The following is a 20510-nucleotide window of genomic DNA, read 5'->3' as shown; positions in this document are numbered from 1 at the left end:
TTGGTCCTCCTAGGATTCAAGTGTAACCCGTCCTTTTTGTATAGGTCACACCAGCACCAAAAGAGCTCCCAATGATCCAAAAACTTGAATCCCTGCCCCCTGCTCCAATCCCTCAGCCACGCACTTATCCTCCAACTCATTGCATTCCTACTCTCACTGTCACGTAGCACAGGCAGTAATCCCAAGATTACTACATTTGCGGTCCTTTTTCTCAACTCCCTTCCTAACTCCCTATATTCTCCTTTCAGGACCTCTTCCCTTTTCCTACCTATGTCATTGGTACCTATATGTACCACGACCTCTGGCTCCTCTCCCTCCCACTTCAGGATATCTTGGACGCGATCAGAAATATACCGGACCCTGGCACCAGGGAGGCAAACTACCATCCAGATCTCCGGACTGTGTCCACAGAATCGCCTATCTGACCCCCTTATCTTTGAATGCACAACACATTGAACTTTGAAGTAAATGGGCTACAGCAACAGAAGACCACAGACATACACTCAGTGGTCACTTTATTTGGTACAGGAGGTATCCAATAAAGTGGCCATTGAATGTATATTGCTAACATTCAAACTGCAATCTGCTACAGGGAGAAGACAGGAGAATTGGGTTGAAAAAAGTCAGCCAGGATTGAACAGGCCAGATGGCTTAATTCTTTTCCTATATCTTCTGATCGCAGCAAACTGGGCATCCAACAAGCACACCCAAAGCAGGTAAACTGCAACTTCTTTTCAATGGGCTGGTGAAATAGGCTGCCATATTACAGAATAAATGTAGTTCTCCTTGCAAAGAAGAGTACGGAGAGAAAATATAATTTAAAAAAACAAATTTTGATCTTGTTAAATCTTCTAATAAATCTTCATCTTGAACTTATTTGAATATTGCATACAGACATGGTTTTATATTTTGAGTTTCTAACAAGTATGCATCTTTAACCTTTCCCACTTTTGAAAGGATTGCAATAATCCCTGGAATGGATCCCACATCAGATCTCAGGGGTGGAGCAGCAATAATCACTTTGCATTGATACGATGAGCTGAAAGTTAGTTTATCTTTTTATGTCATGACTTATCTCCTCCAATTAACAAATCCTTTTTTTTTTACCTGGCTTCCATGTCCCAGAATGTGCTGTCATCACTGATCCAAGGATTTGGAGGATCTTGTGGAGTCAGGAGGGGATCATATTCGAAATACTGCTCAGTGTAACTGACTAAACTGAAAATCAAAACACCAGAAAAGCATTAGTAAAAAGGAGGAACTACTGATGAAATCTGAAATCAGAACAGGAAGAGTTGGAAATACTCAACAGGTCAGGCGGCATCTTTGGAGAGAAACAGAGATACGCTTTTTGAGTCAACGGAATTGGAAAAAGTTAGAGATGTAATATGTTTTATGCAAAAACTGGAGAAAGGAATGGGGAATGATGAGGGGGAATTCGCAAAGGAGTGACGGTGCAAGTTATTAAGTGGTTGGAATGGAACAAGTAAGTTGCCAACAAAAATAAATCTCTTCAGAGGAGCTTTGAATAGAAAGAAGAGAATGTTACCAGAACCAAATACAGCAGCAGTGGTGTGATCTAAAGCTGTCTACCTGAACAATGAGGTAATGCTTCAGACACTTCTGTCAGATCTCATTAGCAGCGTGTTTAAGGCAGACAGAATAAAGTGGGTAGGTGGGGAACCACAGTGGCCAATAAACTCAAAGTCATGACTGCAGATTGAATGGAGCTGTAGCTGGTGCCCAGAATGCCTGTTCCCTTTAAGTTCACTGCCTTCACTGGAAAAATTATGACACAATGTAGATTGTAAAAAAATACATCAAGTAAATGTGTTTGAATATTAATAGGAGTAAAATAAAAATCTGAAGAATGTCCAAAGTCTGGAATTATCAAAGGGCTCTGTAATATAAACAAGTAAATAGGGAAATTGGTTTATTATTGTCACAGTGAAAAATATTGTTTTGCATGATGTCCATACAGATCATTACACTCCAGGTGACCCAGGTTCAATTCCTGCCATGTGGGTTTCCTCCGGGTGCTCTGGTTTCCTCCCATAGTCCAAAGACATACTGGTTGGTAGGTTAATTGGTCACTGTAAATTGCCCCGTGATTAGGCTAGGTTTAAATCAGGGGATTGTTAGGTGGCGTGGCTTGATGAGCTGGAGGGCCTATTCCGTGCTGTATCTCAATAAATACATAAATAAATCATCTGATCATATCAGTACATTGAGGTAGTACAAGGGGAAAGCAATAACAGAATACAGTTACAGAGGAAGTGTGGTTCAGGGAGACAGTAAGGTGCAAGACAATAATGAGGTGGATTGTGAGATGGATATTCCATCTTACTGGAAAAGTGGGCAGTGCAATAGTTTCAGCCTGGTGGCAAACACTCTCAGGCTTTTGTTTCATTTACCATAATCGCATTATTGAATACGAATGGCGGCATCATCAACAGCTTTATAAAGTTGAAATTTCAAAAAATGTTCAAAATAGATTTATTATTAAAGTACGTGTATGAGATTCATTTTCTTGTGGGCATTCATCATGGAACATAGAAATACAAAAGAGTCAATGAAAAACTACACAAAGTGGGAAATATAAATGGACACTATTGTAAGTGAGTCTATCATTTTTACTGGAATGGATAGTGTGTCTTTAATAATTGGGACACTTCATTAGCACTTAAATCAGGCCTCACAATAGATGCTGGTGTTAATTTGGCTATTGATAGTAGTGAAATGGAGTCAACAGTTCTCAGCTCAGGAAGGTGAGCATGATAAATCAGGAGGAATAGGAAATCAGTTCCTCCTCCACCTACTGCAACCCACTGCCTGCCAGCCCGCAACAACACCATCAGCAACCTTTGTTAATCATCATCTTATTCAGTACCTTTGCAAATGGCAACCTGAATCATTGCCACTCGACACATCACTCCTCTGAGACCTAGGCTGAAATATGCCGGCCCCATATATCACAATCTCCATCATCAGACCGCAATCCAGGGATCAAACCATGACTTGGCTTGCCCCCTGCCCCATCCAGAGCTCATCCCAACCCCATTGCCTGACTGCAGCCGGAAAGGCTGTGCTGATGTACTGTTGGCAAGGAAATAAAGTTTGAAAAAGAATAATGAAGGCTTGTTGTTAATTATACAGTGTTAAGGGAGAGATGAGTGGTGGGGCCGAGATGCGTCTCTATCGAAAGAGGTGTAAGGAGTTCCTTTCCTCCGCTGGCCTGCAGGTCACCCTTACAGCACCTGCTTAGCACCCGGATCAGGGTCACCTGATGCCAAGGGAGCAGCTGGTGGAATGTCATACGAACAGCTGGTGCATATCACAAACCATTGACACCAGGCAGATAATCTCTGAAGAATATTGATAATGGCTGGATTCACACATCTTGTAAAGTCACTGCCCAGAAGAAGGCAAAGGCAAACTATTTCGGTAGAAAAAATTGCCAAGAACAATGATGGTCATGGAAAGACCATGTCGCCCACATCATACAATACTGCACATAACGAACGAATGATCAGGGACAGAATTATGGCATTGGGACAACTGTTGTTTATGGCCAAAATGAGCTTTCTCCCACTTATCCCATCTAAGCTTTTCACAATCTTTCTTATTCAGTCATACAAGATGGAAGCAAGCTGTCGGTCCATCAAGTCCATATCAACCATAAGGCAGCTATTTACACTAAATGCATTTTATTCTCCCCACTTTCCCATCAACTCACCCCAGAATCCAACATTCATCTACATATCAGGGGGGATTATATGGTGGCTCATTCAGTTTACCAATCCGCATTTTTACAGATATGGGACGAAACAGGGAACACTTAAAGGTAGCCCACACAGTCACAGGGAGAATGTGGAAGCTAATCACAGTGACACTGGAGGCTCTGGTGCTGTGAGGTTACAGCTCTGTCAACCATGCCACCGTGCTTCCCCTATCCTGTTTCTTCTTATTTTCTTTATGGTAGTAAGTTCTAGAGTTTCTTACTCCACAGGATAAAGAAGTTTCCCTTGAATTTTCAGCTGAACTTATAGATGACTATCCTTTTAATCAGAACTACTTTGAAAATATCAGCCGATCAGACTTTTTTTTTTGCAGGAACCTTACTGAGAAAAGCCCTTACCTTTCTGCTACTTTGGACATTTTTAAACAATGTCTGTCGAGCTGGAAATTCAAAAATGTTATCTGGAAGTAGAAAGAAATAGTTATTGAGACAGCACATTAGTGCAGTTCCAGCTACCACATACATCATACTTGAGGCCAACATTCTGACCATATATACAGTACATCCAATCCAAAATGTATGCATCAATAAATAAAACTTCATTTTATGCTGGAGGGACAAATCTGATTAATGCCATATAACAAATCACCTTCTGGCAATGCACTCAGGTTAGTTTGCAGGTTCAGTCTGTGAGAGCTCAGAAATTAGACTGACAGGTGAGCCAGGTAGATGTAGATTATGAAACTGACTGAGTATCCACATGTGCATTAACCGAGAATAGCTCTGTCTAGACTTACGTTACCTGTTTCTTCAGATCATCTTTTGCAGGTTTCTTAGCTGTTTGTGTGACTGTATGTGCAGGGCTGTGTGTCTGTAAATCTTCAGAAATCCCATACACTGACTGAAAGAAAAGAAAATACAGTAATGCAAATCACTAATATTTCATCATCAAATCGTGTCACAAAATGAGTGCTACTTTGTTCAAAATTATGAATTTCAAAGCGTGACCTAAGATCGCATCTCCAAAAGCCTGCTGCTTACAAATGATTATTGCCTTTGCAATATGTCATAACATGCCAAGGGAGTCATATAATCAACAGCTTATTTTTCACATTTTGCCAACAATATATCAAATTGACTACTACTCCCTCGATTCCATTAGTATCAAAAAATCTATTGATTTCTGACTTGATTATTTTCAGCAACAGAGCCATATCAACCCCTTTGCATAGAGCATTTTAAAGAAAACTCGGTCCTAAAGAAGCATCTGTCAGGTGTTTTAGAATTCTTTACCCTATGGATGTCCAATTGCTGAGTATATCCAAAATACAATCCTTCAGTATTCTTACTTCCACTATTTCCAGAGATTTTTTATATGTCTGGATTTAGTTGTAGTGAATCTGAAAAAAGTCAAGAACCATCGTCGTAAAGAGAGATTTCCTCCCACTATTTTATGCATCTATTGTTTCTGGTTTAAGATGGTTCTACCAAAGGCGTGCAACTGCTTACTGGTAGCTTTAAAGGCAAGAAAATGACTAAAAACATTACTTATAACATCTTTTCCGAAGCGAATTGTGGTGAACTATTGCTGCAGACAGTGAGGAGGCAGGTGGAGGCGAGGCTGGTTTGGGGGATCAGCCGTGCTGATATTTGGTTGGGGGATGATGAACATTGTGAGGCACAACATGCCTGAGCCGGGGTCGCAGATGGAGTTGGTATCACTGCTGGAGTGAGCGATTTGGAGAGGAGTCGATGCGGAAGAGTTTCGATGCCTGGCCACCTAACTTGGCTGCAAGGCTGAATCGCTCCAAGTGCCAAGCTGATTTGGTAAGATCGAGAGTGGCTTTGGGCTGGCTGGCCCAAGCATATCATGGAGCTGTTGCTTGGATCCTACAACGAAGCACTATCCGTTGCGTGGATAATTTAAACACCGGCACAGATAGACTGGAAGCCCGATTATTGGGGCTGGAGGCGAGGGTCAGGCTGACTGTGCTTGCTCTCCCGTGTATGCTCATTCCTTTCACTGTGGCGCCGAGGCTGTGAACTGATACAGTTGCTGTGCATTTTTGCCCTGCTGGGGTGATGAACTGGGACCGAGGTTTGGCTTGGGCCTTCTCTGGCTGCTCTAAAAATGGTAGGATTCCACACCAGGTGTTTTTGAAAATACCTCTGTCCACATTAAAATGGGTATTTGGGCAAATCTCCTCCTACTGGGCATGCGCAGGACACATCTACAGAAAACAAGTGAAGAGGAAACGGTATACTATTTCCGTTTTTGCGGCGGCGTTGTGCTATTTCCATTGGTCAAAAACTAGAATACCTACAACAGCAGCGAAAGAACGTTTTCAACAATGTCTTCGAGGAATACAAAGAAAACCTCCACTGGAAAAAGCAGAACGGACGACTTCTTTTGGACAGATGATGAAGTTGAGCTGCTTCTGCAAGTTATGGTGTGGGGGGTTGCGTTCAAGAAAACAATGAAATGCCGCGCTGCCACCACCGTCTGTTCCGGCACGTCATGACAGCGGTTTTAAAAAGCTCCGGTTACCCCGTACACGGTACACCGCCCAACTGGCGTTTTCAGATTTACACACTCTGGAGAGCGTTTTAGAAAAGCTCTGTTTTCGGGGGAGGAAAACGCCGTTTCAGTGTGGATGGAGGGACAAAACGAAGAGAAAAAGCTTCGGTTACGGATTTATCCGGTCTCGTGTGGATGTAGCCTCAGTCTGATTCAGAACACTGTTGGCTTGCTTCTATTGTTTGCATGATTTGTGTTTTCATTCTCCCTTTCTCTGTGCAGTTGTTTGGCCTTTCTTTTTTTAAATCGGGTTATTCGGGCTGCCTGTAAGCAGACGGCTCTCAAGGTGTATAATTTATACATAAATGTGCTTTGAGTCATTGAAATATGGACAAATGTTTCTGTCAAAACTGCATGTTATTTGCATATCAATGCTTTCATTTAAAAAAATAAAAACACACCATTCTCTTGTACTTAAACACGTACACACACAAAGATGAGGAAATCCTAAACAGAAGATTCCGTAATAAACAGCAATTAATTTATGAACAGAAGTGGTTCCATGCTTCACTAAGGAATGAAAACAGATGTTAAGTAGAATTTACTGTGTCGTTTTGGAAGCTCTTGTAGTTGTAGTTCTAGTTATCAGCACAACAGGGTTCTAACTGCTTCTAATCAAGGTTCCTGTTCCAGATCAGACTGAAGAAAGCTGGAGTGGCAGGAAAAGGTAGTGATTTGTTTTATTAGAATTTTACTACGCACACAGTAAATTATGAGCAGGCTGCTTGAACACACCTTTTTTACATTGTTGGGGTTTTTCATCCTACGACATTTCCTGATGTCCATTTCTGTGGTGTTCACACAGCCAGGCTGCAGAAAGGACAGCAAAGGAGAATTTAAGTAAAAGATCCTGTGAGAGTCAATGACCATTCGATTTTTCATTGCTAGTTATATTTCAATTTCCAGTCAATATCTTTACTATTTTCCTCCTTTCTACATCTGGAGGGACAAACCCTTGCATGTATATCAGTACCCTCCAATAGCCATAATGCATAAATGAGAATCAATCAAACTGTACATGCTGGATATCTGTAATAGAAACAGGACTTTTCTCTTACCCAAGTCAGATGTGAGTGATTTACAGCAATCTGATTGTAATTTCAAAATTATGAGAAGAGTTGTCAAAATTAGTAAGGAATAAGGCACTCATATTTAGATTGAAATTCCTTCACAGTAAAATATCCACATATCAAAATAATTACACAATGGAAGTAAGAACTTTGAGAGATAGAAATGAATATATAGCTTCACATAGAGTCAAGCAACATATAAACAGATCTTTTGGCACACCATTTCCATACTGACCATAAAGCACCCAACCATATTAAAACACTTTCCCTCTTGCAATCCTATCAACTTGTACCCAACCGAACTCTCCTGACTCTTACCCAACCCAACTCTCCTGCTGAACGTACACAAAGACAAATTTACAATAGCTAATTGCAGATGATGGAAGAAAAGCTAAAATACATGATTTAATTGCACTGGAGCATCACTTCAACCTGAAGAATCTTGATGGGTTGGAAGTGGAGAAAATGTTTCCTCTTGTTGGAAAATCCAAAATTAGGGGTTACTTTCTAAAACAAATGGTCACCTATTTAACAGAAATGAGGTGATTTTTCTCCCGTCCAGAGAGTCTTGAATCTTTGGAACTCTCACCCCCAAGGCAGTGGAAACAGTACTAGTGAATATTTTTAAAATAGAGGTAGACAGGTTTTTGAAAAGGTGAAAGATTTTTAGAGGTGGGCAGCAATGCGGAGCTGAGATTACAATCAGATCAATTCCAATCTTATTGAATGGTGGATCGGGGTTGAAGGGCCGAATGTTAAAAGGCCCGAACAGATTAGATATGGCAAACAACACACATCAAAGTTGCTGGTGAACGCAGCAGGCCAGGCAGCATCTGTAGGAAGAGGTGCAGTCGACGTTTCAGGCCGAGACCCTTCGTCAGGACTAACTGAAGGAAGAGTGAGTAAGGGATTTGAAAGTTGGAGGGGGAGGGGGAGATCCAAAATGATAGGAGAAGACAGGAGGGGGAGGGATAGAGCCAAGAGCTGGACAGGTGATAGGCAAAAGGGGATACGAGAGGATCATGGGACAGGAGGTCCGGGAAGAAAGACAAGGCGGGGGGGGACCCAGAGGATGGGCAAGAGGTATATTCAGAGGGACAAAGGGAGAAAAAGGAGAGTGAGAGAAAGAATGTGTGCATAAAAATAAGTAACAGATGGGGTACAAGGGGGAGGTGGGGCCTTAGCGGAAGTTAGAGAAGTCGATGTTCATGTCATCAGGTTGGAGGCTACCCAGATGGAATATAAGGTGTTGTTCCTCCAACCTGAGTGTGGCTTCATCTTTACAGTAGAGGAGGCCGTGGATAGACATGTCAGAATGGGAATGGGAGGTGGAATTAAAAGGTGTGGCCGCTGGGAGATCCTGCATTCTCTGGAGGACAGAGCGTAGATGTTCAGCAAAGCGGTCTCCCAGTCTGCATCGGGTCTCACCAATATATAAAAGGCCACATCGGGAGCACCGGACGCAGTATATCACCCCAGTCGACTCACGGGTGAAGTGTTGCCTCACCTGGAAGGACTGTTTGGGGCCCTGAATGGTGGTAAGGGAGGAAGTGTAAGGGCATGTACCACCATTCAGGGCCCCAAACAGTCCTTCCAGGTGAGGCAACACTTCACCCGTGAGTCGACTGGGGTGATATACTGCGTCCGGTGCTCCCGATGTGGCCTTTTATATATTGGCGAGACCCGACGCAGACTGGGAGACCGCTTTGCTGAACATCTACGCTCTGTCCTCCAGAGAATGCAGGATCTCCCAGCGGCCACACATTTTAATTCCACCTCCCATTCCCATTCTGACATGTCTATCCACGGCCTCCTCTACTGTAAAGATGAAGCCACACTCAGGTTGGAGGAACAACACCTTATATTCCGTCTGGGTAGCCTCCAACCTGATGGCATGAACATCGACTTCCCTAACTTCCGCTAAGGCCCCACCTCCCCCTCGTACCCCATCTGTTACTTATTTTTATGCACACATTCTTTCTCTCTCTCTCCTTTTTCTCCCTTTGTCCCTCTGAATATACCTCTTGCCCATCCTCTGGGTCCCCCCCCCGCCTTGTCTTTCTTCCCGTACCTCCTGTCCCATGATCCTCTCGTATCCCCTTTTGCCAATCAACTGTCCAGCTCTTGGCTCCATCCCTCCCCCTCCCCCTCCAACTTTCAAATCCTTTACTCACTCTTCCTTCAGTTAGTCCTGACGAAGGGTCTCGGCCTGAAACGTCGACTGCACCTCTTCCTACAGATGCTGCCTGGCCTGCTGCATTCACCAGTAACTTTGATGTGTGTTGCTTGAATTTCCAGCATCTGCAGAATTCCTGTTGTTTAGATATGGCAAAGTTATTTCCCGTGGTAGGGGAGTCTAGGAAAAGAGAGCACAACTTCAGGATCGAAGGACATCCATTTAGAACAGAAATGCAGAGAAACTACTTTAGTCAGAGAGTGGTAAATCTGTGGAATTTGTTGCCATGAGCGGTTGTGGAGGCCAAGACATTGGGTGCATTTAAGGCAGAAATAGATAGGTTCTTGATTAGCCAGGGCATCAAAGGGTATGGGGTGAAGGTAGGGTAGCGGGGATGACTGAAAGAATTGGATCAGCCCATGATTGAATGGCGGAGCAGGCTCGATGGGCCAAATGGCCTACTTCTGCTACTATATCTTATGGACCTAGCATTTTGTGCGTGTTGCCTTGGATTTCCAGCATCTGCAGATTTTTTCATCCATGTATTTCTGTCAACTTTAATTTATGGTCTAAAATCAGCACATTTATACTTATGATATAATTAAGAAGTTCAGCTGAGGCTCCTTGCTTAGTAGCATAGAGCTTGGAATTGTGACTTTATCAAATACTCAAGGAATTCTTGTAAAAATTCAGATATACTCACAACTGGTCGGTGGACATCCCAGAATGCTCTTTCTTGACTGTCTAGGATCTTACGTTCCGTTTTATCCTTCTTTCTGTCAATTCTAAAGGAAAATGATATCAACTTCCAAAGGAAACACTACATTTACGGGACTGCTATTTCATGGTTGGAATTAATCCTTGCAAAAATAACAGTTACTGAAGTTCAACAGTGTTTCTTCTTCACAAATTATCTTCCGTTCTGTCTGAGATGAGTAATGAAATTAAGTCAGAGTGTACATACTTGTCAACCACCTCTTTTCTATTCTCTATACTGCATCACTACATTGTCCTTCCCCTCAAGTATCAATTATGTTATGGACTTGTGGTGCCCAATTTTCCCAAGTCCAAATAAATGGGGCCAGGATTTACACTAGACAAGAAAGTATGGGAAATATCCAACACATTATCAGCCTGAAATGAAAACATTGCTCCTCTCTTCAGAAATGCTACCTGGACTGTGGAGTATCTCCATTATTTTCTGTGTTATTATTGTTCTTGAAAAACTTAGCTGATGATAAATCTAAATTAGTGTCTTGGATAGTTTAAGTTCACAAAGGTAGTAAACCTAAATCTCGAATTAACCTTTAAATAAGATTAATGTTTATTATTCCTAATAAAAGTCACTTGACTTTTTCTAGAGGAGAATATAGCTAATATGAAATGTCTTAAACACAATTTAGTGAGATCTGAGGAAACCCCTGACTATTGAAGATTCAATGGGAAAAGGGTAAGGGCTTTTCTCCTTTCCGTTGCCTGAAATTAAGGAGTGGACATGGGTGGGAAGTAATGCACAATGGAGCAGCTAGCAATGGAAGTTCTCATTCATTGTGGATACAAAGAAAGGTGAGATTGAATCAACATATATGCTGTGATTGGGAGATGTTCTCTTCCAGACTGATGGTACGGGATAGTGGAGTGTGCGTGAGAAAGACCTGCTTCTTGTTTTACTTATGTTCTGTGGATGCTGCTCTCATAATGTATCGGCCATCAATCATGTCCTTTAATAACAGCAGTTGGAGACTAGGTCTAAAATACATTTTCCATAGTCAGTTTCTCTAGGTATCTAGAAAACAATCTTGTATAGCCATGAATTAATCCTCCATGTTATTATTACTAATCTGACCTATCCAGTCTCAATGTGAAGTAAAGATCTCACAATTACTGTATTATACCTGTTATACCCATCTCTAATTTCCTGATTTATGCCACGCCAGACATGACAACTACTATTTTGTAGTCTATAAGTAACTCCCATCACAGTTTGGTGCGTCTGAGCTCCACTTAAAATGAGTTTAATTCTACATGATGACCTGCTGAGCCAAGATCGCTTTTCAATACTGCAATGTTCTCATCTTTCATTAACAGTACTACCCCTTGTTGGTGCTGACTGTTTAATTGTCATTTTCTTTGCAGTTTAACAATTAATTATCTACTTGCATTTTAAGTAGTTCTTATATGCATAACAGTTTAATATGCCTCTAGATGCTATACAAGTATAAATATGAAAACTTCTTTGTACTTCATTAAGTGAATAGGTGTTTTCTCATTGGTTATTTTTACTGCAGAATTGATTAAGTATTTTCTAATTGGTTTATTATTATCTATAGATTTGAATGGAATTTTCTTATCTGCCGGTATAAACATAGCTATTCTATGCTAGGCACTATCCTTACTTTCTCTTTTCTTTAATCTTAGCTTTTCCTGTCACTATCTGTTCTGTTTCCTTCATTCTATCAATTCTTAATAAAACAATCATGAAGCAGAAGTTTTGTGCCTCCTTCCTGACTTCTAAAAGAACCTTGAATCACAAGGCCAAAATCCATCACCTTCCTCCTTTTCATTTTTGACTGTCCTTCATAAATGTTGAACAACTTTGAATATTCATCTACTAGCTTTGGTTGTTCTGCAGCCGGAAGTTTCCTCAACAACAATTATATCATAATGATTTACTCGTATGTGTCAGTAATTCATCATCTTTATTGTGAATGTTGTGTGCATTTATATAAAGTATCTTTAATTTTGTCCTTTTAACATATTTCAATATTATGCCCCTAGTTACTGATTGCCTGTGTTTTGCCTCTTTATTCAGTGTACTCCTTTTATAACTCTTGTTATTGTCCTTCCTGAATTCCCTCTGAGATTCCCATCACTTTACCAAATTAGTTTAAGCCCCAGTAAAAGTCCTGGAAACCTCCAATTCCACATCCCCATCCTCTTCTTCTACCTTCTCCCGCAAGAGAATATTGGATCTGGTCCTGTTAAAGTGAAAAGAACTGACTTGTAATGGCCCCACTTTCTCTAGAGAAAGTCCCAATGTTTCAGAAATCTGAAACCCTCCTTTCTGTACCATCTTTTCAGCCATTATTTATTTGCTCTGTCTTCCTATTTCTATATTTGTTAGCACAACTCCAGAGAGTAATCCTGGATTTGCTTTCTATTGCAAAAGAAATGCCTGTCTGCTCACCTAGCTAATAAATCCACTAATACTACTGTTCTCTCACTCTCCTTCTGCTCCTGTGATTCTGGGCGGATCATGACAGCACTTTCTTGCTCTGACTATTATGTTCCCTAGGATAAAAAAATAACGCAAGGAAATATATTTTGTGGTTAATAGTTAGGTTAAAGCCAATTAACCCAGCAGAAGCTCAACTGAATGGCAGTAAAATGTTTTCCTTGCTTTTCTGAAATGACTTGTACATTCAAAGTTATAAGTGTCCATCATTTTCCAAGTATTACATAAAAACATCAATGAGTCACAAATCTTAAATTGAACACTTGAAGACAGAAATCCCAGTTATTTCTTGTTCCTTTTTATTCTGGGTTTGCAAGCGAGACCAGGTAACCTAGAAAGACTTGCTGTCAATCAACTGGGTAAACTCTAATTGACTTCAGGTCATATCCAGGGGCAATTCCCCATGGGCAGTCCTGAACACAGCTAAATATTATAATCATGTTCTGGTTATCAGTTAAATATTATAATCATGTTCTGGGGTCAGATCATATAAAAGTAATGGCATATGAGATCAGCTTGCACACGTAATAAGAGATCTGTTATTTTCTAATGTTTATGTTCACTTTATATATTCACAAAGTTGAGAGTTACGTACTTTACTTGGGCCTCTGCTTGCATAAAGATGAACTCCCACTTTCTTGCAAAAGCTCGTTGCAACCTGGCCAAATTTTCCTGTAGAATGAACAGTCGTTGAGTTACAACAGAAAACAGGTTTCAGCTTTTTATTGTTAATATATGTCGGTGCAAGGTCTGAATAGAATCCACACTGTGGTGTTCAAAAGAAATGATTGGTGTTACAATATCATAATGCTGATTATAAAACTAGTATACCTACGGCTTCATAATCTGCAAGTTCCAGTCTTGCTTTGTTCTGCATTGTCCGCTTGCACAGGTAGATCGCTATGATGGTTAAAAAAAATGAAACAATTAATAACCTTCTTAAAATATATACTTCTTCCTTCCCAGAAATTATCCCAATTAATTGTTTTTTTTTGTTATAACAAATGCAAGGTGTATTGTATAAGTGTCTTCTTCAAAGCCATCTACTTTCTCCAAGAAGATGTGAAATTTAACTTTTATAATATTTCTGGCCATCACACAAATCCCGGGACTGAAAAAATTCTGATAATGCACCTAATTTGTTCTTTGAAAATGTAAGTGGTTTGTTTACCTCAAAAACTGAAGAGGATCCCATACCAGCTCAAGGGCTGAGGTACAGAACATAAGCATGACCACGACTTCAGTGTCCATAGTTTATTGAGTAAGGAGGTGATTTTATTTTGAAAGTGCAATTATTGAACTTAGTTTAAATGTTAGATCTTGTTAATCCTGTAACTTACATATTTACTGGTAAAATAATATTATGAAGAATAAATAATATTATTATAAATAATAAATAATATAAATAATATAATAATATATTATAAATAATAATAATATATAATAATATATTATAAATAATATTATCCAGTTGAAATTGATTAACAAAAGATATTTCACTCAAAACTACCAGAACTTGGGGATAAAAATCTGCAGTTTCTGTTAAGACACAATATATTTTAGCCAAGGCACAGTGCTCAATGTGTGTAGTGTCTATTAATTGTGGATTTTGAGAAAGAGATTTTGGTGAGCTATACACTAACTGCGTGGCTCAGAGATTGAAATGGGAAGAATGGATTTTAATTCATGAGGCACTGACACCAGTAGTGAGTAAAGAGGCAATTGCTCCACTAGGACAGACTTCACTCGAATCAAGCCAGGATCTCCAAGTTAACAAATAGGATAACTATAATCCTAGATAAGGCTCTAAGCTAATAAGGCGTTAGTAGGGGGTAGGGGAGAGGGGGATTCTGGTGAGGAGAAATTTTGGTGAATTCAGCTGAGCTGATACTGTAGAGGGACAAAATGGGTGATGACAATGGATTTCAGCAAGGCTTTCGATAAGGTACCCTATGCAAGGCTTATTAAGAAAGTAAGGAGGCATGAGATCCAAGGGGACATTGCTTTCTGGATCCAGAACTGACTTGCCCACAGAAGGCAAACAGTGGTTGTAGACGGGTCATATTCTGCATGAAGGTTGGTGACCAGTGGTGTAGAAACCATAGAAAAACTACAGCACAGAAACAGGCCTTTAGGCCCTTCTTGGCTGTGCCGAACCATTTTCTGCCTAGTCCCACTGACCTGCACATGGACCATATCCCTCCATACACCTCCCATCCATGTATCTGTCCAATTTATTCTTAAATGTTAAAAAAGAACCCACATTTACCACCTCGTCTGGCAGCTCATTCCATACTCCCACCACTCTCTGTGTGAAGAAGCCCCCCCTAATGTTCCCTTTAAACTTTTCCCCCTTCACCCTTAACCCATGTCCTCTGTTTTTTTTCTCCCCTTGCCTCAGTGGAAAAAGCCTGCTTGCATTCACTCTATCTATACCCATCATAATTTTATATACCTCTATCAAATCTCCCCTCATTCTTCTACACTCCAGGGAATAAAGTCCTAACTTATTCAACCTTTCTCTGTAACTGAGCTTTTCAAGTCCCAGCAACATCCTTGTAAACCTTCTCTGCACTCTTTCAGCCTTATTAATATCCTTCCTGTAATTTGGTGACCAAAACTGAATGCAATACTCCAGATTCGGCCTCACCAATGCCTTATGCAACCTCATAACATTCCAGCTCTTATACTCAATACTTTGATTAATAAAGGCCAATGTACCAATGTACCTCAAGGATCTGTTCTGGGACCCCTATTCTTTGTGATTTTTATAAATGACCTGGATGAGGAGGCGGAGGGATGGGTTAGTAAATTTGCTGATGACAAAGGTTGGGGGTGTTGTGGATAGTGTGGAAGGTTGTCAGCGGTTACAGCAGGACATTGATAGGATGCAAAACTGGGCTGAGAAGTGGCAGATGGAGTTCAACCCAGGTAAATGTGAGGTGGTTCATTTTGGTAGGTCAAATATGATGGCAGAATATAGTATTAATGGTAAAACTCTTGGCAGTGTGGAAGATCAGAGGGATCTTGGGGTCTGAGTCCATAGGACACTCAAAGTTGCTGCGCAGGTTGACTCTGTGGTTAAGAAGACATATGGTGCATTGGCCTTCTTGGGATTGAGTTTAGGAGCTGAGAGGTAATGTCGCAGCTATATAGGATCCTGGTCAGACCCCAGTTGGAGTACTGTGCTCAGTCTTGGTCGCCTCATTGTTTGAAGGATGTGGAAACCATAGAAAGGGTGCAGAGGAGATTTACAAGGATGTTGCCTGGATTGGGGAGCATGCCTTATGAGAATAGATTGAGTGAACTTGGCCTTTTTTCCTTGGAGCAATGAAGGATGAGAGGTGACCTGATAGAGATGTATAAGATGATGAGAGGCGTTGATCATGTGGATAGTCAGAAGCTTTTTCCCAGGGCTGAAATGGCTAGCACGAGAGGGCACAGTTTTATGGTGCTTGGAACTAGGTACAGAGGAGACGTCAGGGGTTAGTTTTTTACGTAGAGTGGTGAGTGTGTAGAATGAGCTGCCGGCAATGGTGGTGGAGGTGGATACAATAAGGTCTTTTAAGAGGCTCCCGGATAGGTACATGGAGTTTAGAAAAATAGAGGGCTATGGGTAACCCTAGTAATTTCTAAAGTAAGTAAATATTCGGCACAGCTTTTTGGGCCAAAGGGCTATTGTGCTGTAGGTTTTCTATGTTCTATGTTCTACAACCAGAGTCTGCCAGGAAGGGACGGATATACAAATACACATCTGCAATGAAACTCAGAGCAGGATAAAGTGGCATAAAAACAAAACTGAAGATGCTTTATCTGAATGCATGTTGCATTAGGAACAAGACAGATGTACTGTTGACAAAAATGAAGCAATACGTGGGTACAATCTAAAAGCAATTACAGAGATGAGGTTGTGAAACAAACTGGATTGAAAATTAATTTTAAAAAATGCTTGACTGTTAATTAGAAATAATTAGTAGTATTGATAATAATCTGTGGGATAAAAAACGTTAGCTTGGAAAACCAGGATGTAGAATTGGTTCAGGTAAACTGGAAGGTACAGAAAAAACTGTATTATTGGATGTGTCCATCAGTCCCCAATCAGCTGAGGTGAAATCGAGCTTAGTGTAAATCATAAAGTTAGACACACTGATTACAAGGGTAAGGCAGAGTTTATGGATCTTAAGTCTACAAACTAGCAGTGAAAGTGGAAAAAGCGAAATTCATAGAGTGTAGAAAAGAGGGTGTACAAGAGAAGATTATAAAAGCTATCTGAAAAATACAGTGATTAACAAAAGTTAATGTGGGTCAACAGACTGAAACAGGAAAAATTATATCGAGGAATAAGAAAAATGATGGAGAAATTATTCAGATATTTTGTGATTTTGTAAAAGACACAGCAGATCTTTGAAAATAGTAAACAGCCATTTGAGGTGAATGAGAAGCTGGAAGAAATTTACTTCAGATTAAAAATGAGGAAAGGTGATCTATATCCAAAAGTTTGAAAAAGATGCTGTAGATTGAGATTTCATTTACAGACAGCAAACAGAGTAATAATAAAAAAGAACATTTTATTTCTGTAGGGCTGTGGCAACAGGAACAATGGAACAACTAAGGTTGGGTCTCCATTGGTTAACCGTGTATACTTAGATGAAGGCCAAGTGTAATGTACCCAGATCCGTTGTTGATAGAAAACCATGTGCCATTGTGGAATGTGAGGAAGATGCAGAATAGATTTTTGGTGGGTGGAGGGTGGAAAGATAGATGGCCTAACTGAAAGGACCATGATAATTCAGATGGAATATGATGTGGAAAACTGTTGAGAAAAATAGGAATGTATGATATATTTTAAATGGTGAGAAACTGAAATATGTTTTATGTTCAGAGCAACCAGGCTTGCCCATGACTCAGTGAAAGTTAGCATGCAGATACAGCAAGAAATTCGGAAGGTAAATCGTAGTACGTCCTTGATTGCAAGTGGATACGAGTCCAAAGGTAGTTCAGCATTTAACTGCAATTACCCAGTAATTTATAAGACTTCATTTGGAATATAATGTCTAGTCTCCCTACTAAAGGAAGGGTATACTTGTAACAGTAATATTCTCCAGATTGCTTCTTGGTATAAGGGAGCTGGAGTGGGGGAAATGCTTATCCTATGAAGAAAGATTAAGCAGATAGGATCTATATCAGTGATTCCTAATGGGGGCGGTTACGTGTCCTAAGGGGGTGTTAGGGGAAGTAGGAGTCATTGGAGGGCATTCAAGGTTCTTGGGAGGGCCATAAGTGGCACCCTAACTTAAGGCACAAGAGTTGTCCAACTAGTTGTTGAGCAAGCACTTCCAAAAAAATAAGCAGGAGGCACTGAGACACAGGAAGAACCATAGCTCTGCAGGCAGTGTCACAACATGTCCGAAACTCGGCAATTTCATCTGACCTTGCCAACGAAACGTACATTATTGGGGATGCAGAAATTGGCAGCCAGGGTGCTCAACAGTTCCCCTTGACTTGCGGCACTGAACAAGTTCATGCAATTTAACAGCTGGTAAGTCAAGTACACCCTCTCAATTTTCTCTACAGATCTACGGAAATAGGTTGCAGAACAATACAGTGCTGGCCCAACCAAATGTCTAATGAAGCCATGAAACCATCAAGATTGCAAGAACACTTCCGTAAAAGACACCCTGAAAAGGCTACTTATGGTAATCATTATGGAAGATGAAAAAAGTATTTGAAAAGCATTGTACACTCAAGTCATTTGCCACGAAAGTTAAAAATGACCTTGATAGTGGTCTCATTGTTTCTTATAACGTTTCAAAAATGATAGCAGTGTGAAAAATCTCATATAATTGGTGAAAGATGAATAATGCTCGCTGTATCAGAAGTGCTCACCACTCTTCTCAAAATGGATGCCAGTATTTTAAAATCAATTCCTCCGAGTAATAACTTTGTAGCTCATCGTATTGACGAAATGAATGAAGACATTGAGTATCAACTATGCACAGAGCTACAAAAAACAGAATTTGAGATACAAATGGATGAGTCAATTGTACAAGACAACGAAGCAATGCTAATGGAATATGTGCAGTTCATCAAAAATGGATAAGTGTATGAAGAGATTCTCTTTTGTAAAAAGTTAAAAACAAATAGCAAAAGAGAATCAATCTAAGATGATCTCAAAATATATATTGAGGATAAAAGTATTCCAATTAGGAATATGATTTCTTGTGCAGAAGATGGAGCGGCATATATGACAGGTCAACATGCTGGCATTTTATGAAAAAAGAAATTCCAAGTTTGTTTGCAATCTATTGTGTAATTCACCATCAACATCTCTCAGCCAAAAACCTCAGCTAGTGACTTTTTTCAGGCATGACTCTTGTAATATCTGCTAACAAAATTAAAGCTTATCCATTAAATAGCAGAATATTTCACCAGTTATGCCAAGATAACGAAGTAGAGTTTGAATGCTTGCATCTTCATGCTGAAGTGCATTAGCTGCCAAACAGCTGCTGCTTCAAACACTTCTTTGATCTTTTTGACACTGTGGTTAAATTTTTGCTCGAAGTTGACAATTCTTGAAAAACAAGATTGACTTCTACGTGGAGATGGGGCATATCTAGCTGATCTGTATGACAAAATGAACTTTCTAAATATGAAACTGCGGGGTGAGAATTTTAATTGAGTCAGGCAAAAAGTGCAGTGTCCTGTTTTATTGGAAAATTTGAAGCAAAACATTGAGAAAAGAATGTTCTCACAGTTTCCCTGCATGGAAGGTATGGCACACTCTTTCAGAGACAGTGATTTGCAAGAGTACTGCTTACACCTGCAGTCACTGAAGAAGCATCTTCAGAATTGATTCTAGGCTTTGAACAATCTTGAAATTCTGGATGGGGTAATTAACTCATTTCTTTGCAAGGTCGAGGAACAGGAAGTGAGCTTCCAAGAAATTATCGAGATTCAGCATGATGAAGAAACAAAAATGTTTTTCAAAAATGTTAGCCTGTCACAACTTGAACCAGATACTTTAACTCTTGCTAAGAACCATCAAGTTCAAGGGTCAAATTGATATTGAAGCTACTGTACAGTGCACAGGTACTGCGTAAGCTAGGTATAAAGACAAATAAAAATTTAAATCAGAATCATCTTGCTCATGTTAGCATACGGCAGATGTGTTTTTACATTATGGGGGTGCTGGAAAGTATGTTGTGCCGAAGAGGGGCCTTGGCAAGTATGGAGGTGCTTTAGGGGAGCATTGGCAAGTATGGAGGTGCTTTAGGGGCATTGATAAGTATGGAGGTGCTTTAGGGGCATTGGTAAGTATGGAGGTGCTTTAGGGGCACTGGCAAGTATGGAGGCGCTTTGGGGCATTGGCAAGTATAGAGGTGCTTTAGGGGCATTGGTAAGTATGGAGGTGCTTTAGGGGCATTGGCAAGTATGAAAGTGCTTTAGGGGAGCATTGGGCTAAAAAAGGTTGGGAAACACTGACCTATATTCTCTTAGATCAACGAGAGTTGAGTTATACAAAATGTGAGCTGGGTTTGAAAGACCATATGAAGAAATAATGTTCTGGGATGCCCTGAACCTAGGGTCACCATCTCAAAATAAGAGATAACAATAGAGTTTCTAGTCTTTAATTGAAGAATAAGTGGCTCAGAAAAATAAGTGCAAGTTTAGTCTGTCTCTTCTGGAGGTGGCGTGGCAACTCTGTTTGTCAA

The 20510-nt window shown here is 40.3% G+C and overlaps 1 protein-coding gene across 1 annotated transcript in view; it reads right to left on the bottom strand.

Moving 5' to 3' along the window:
* LOC134348657 (regulator of G-protein signaling 6-like) overlaps positions 1 to 20510 on the bottom strand; it is a 185171-nt gene that overhangs the window by 54069 nt on the left and 110592 nt on the right. Inside the window, exons 5-11 of the mRNA XM_063052410.1 lie at positions 13634 to 13698; positions 13394 to 13470; positions 10267 to 10348; positions 7053 to 7127; positions 4542 to 4640; positions 4139 to 4200; positions 1108 to 1218 (exon numbers count right to left, since the gene is read on the bottom strand). Of these exons, the coding sequence (XP_062908480.1) occupies positions 1108 to 1218; positions 4139 to 4200; positions 4542 to 4640; positions 7053 to 7127; positions 10267 to 10348; positions 13394 to 13470; positions 13634 to 13698 (571 nt within the window). The remainder of the gene's footprint in view (positions 1 to 1107; positions 1219 to 4138; positions 4201 to 4541; positions 4641 to 7052; positions 7128 to 10266; positions 10349 to 13393; positions 13471 to 13633; positions 13699 to 20510) is intronic.

The sequence above is a fragment of the Mobula hypostoma genome, chromosome 1 (assembly GCF_963921235.1).
Source record: "Mobula hypostoma chromosome 1, sMobHyp1.1, whole genome shotgun sequence".
Lineage (NCBI taxonomy): Eukaryota > Metazoa > Chordata > Chondrichthyes > Myliobatiformes > Myliobatidae > Mobula > Mobula hypostoma.
Note: the sequence above shows the minus strand (reverse complement) of the source record. Positions and strands in the feature narration are given on the sequence as shown.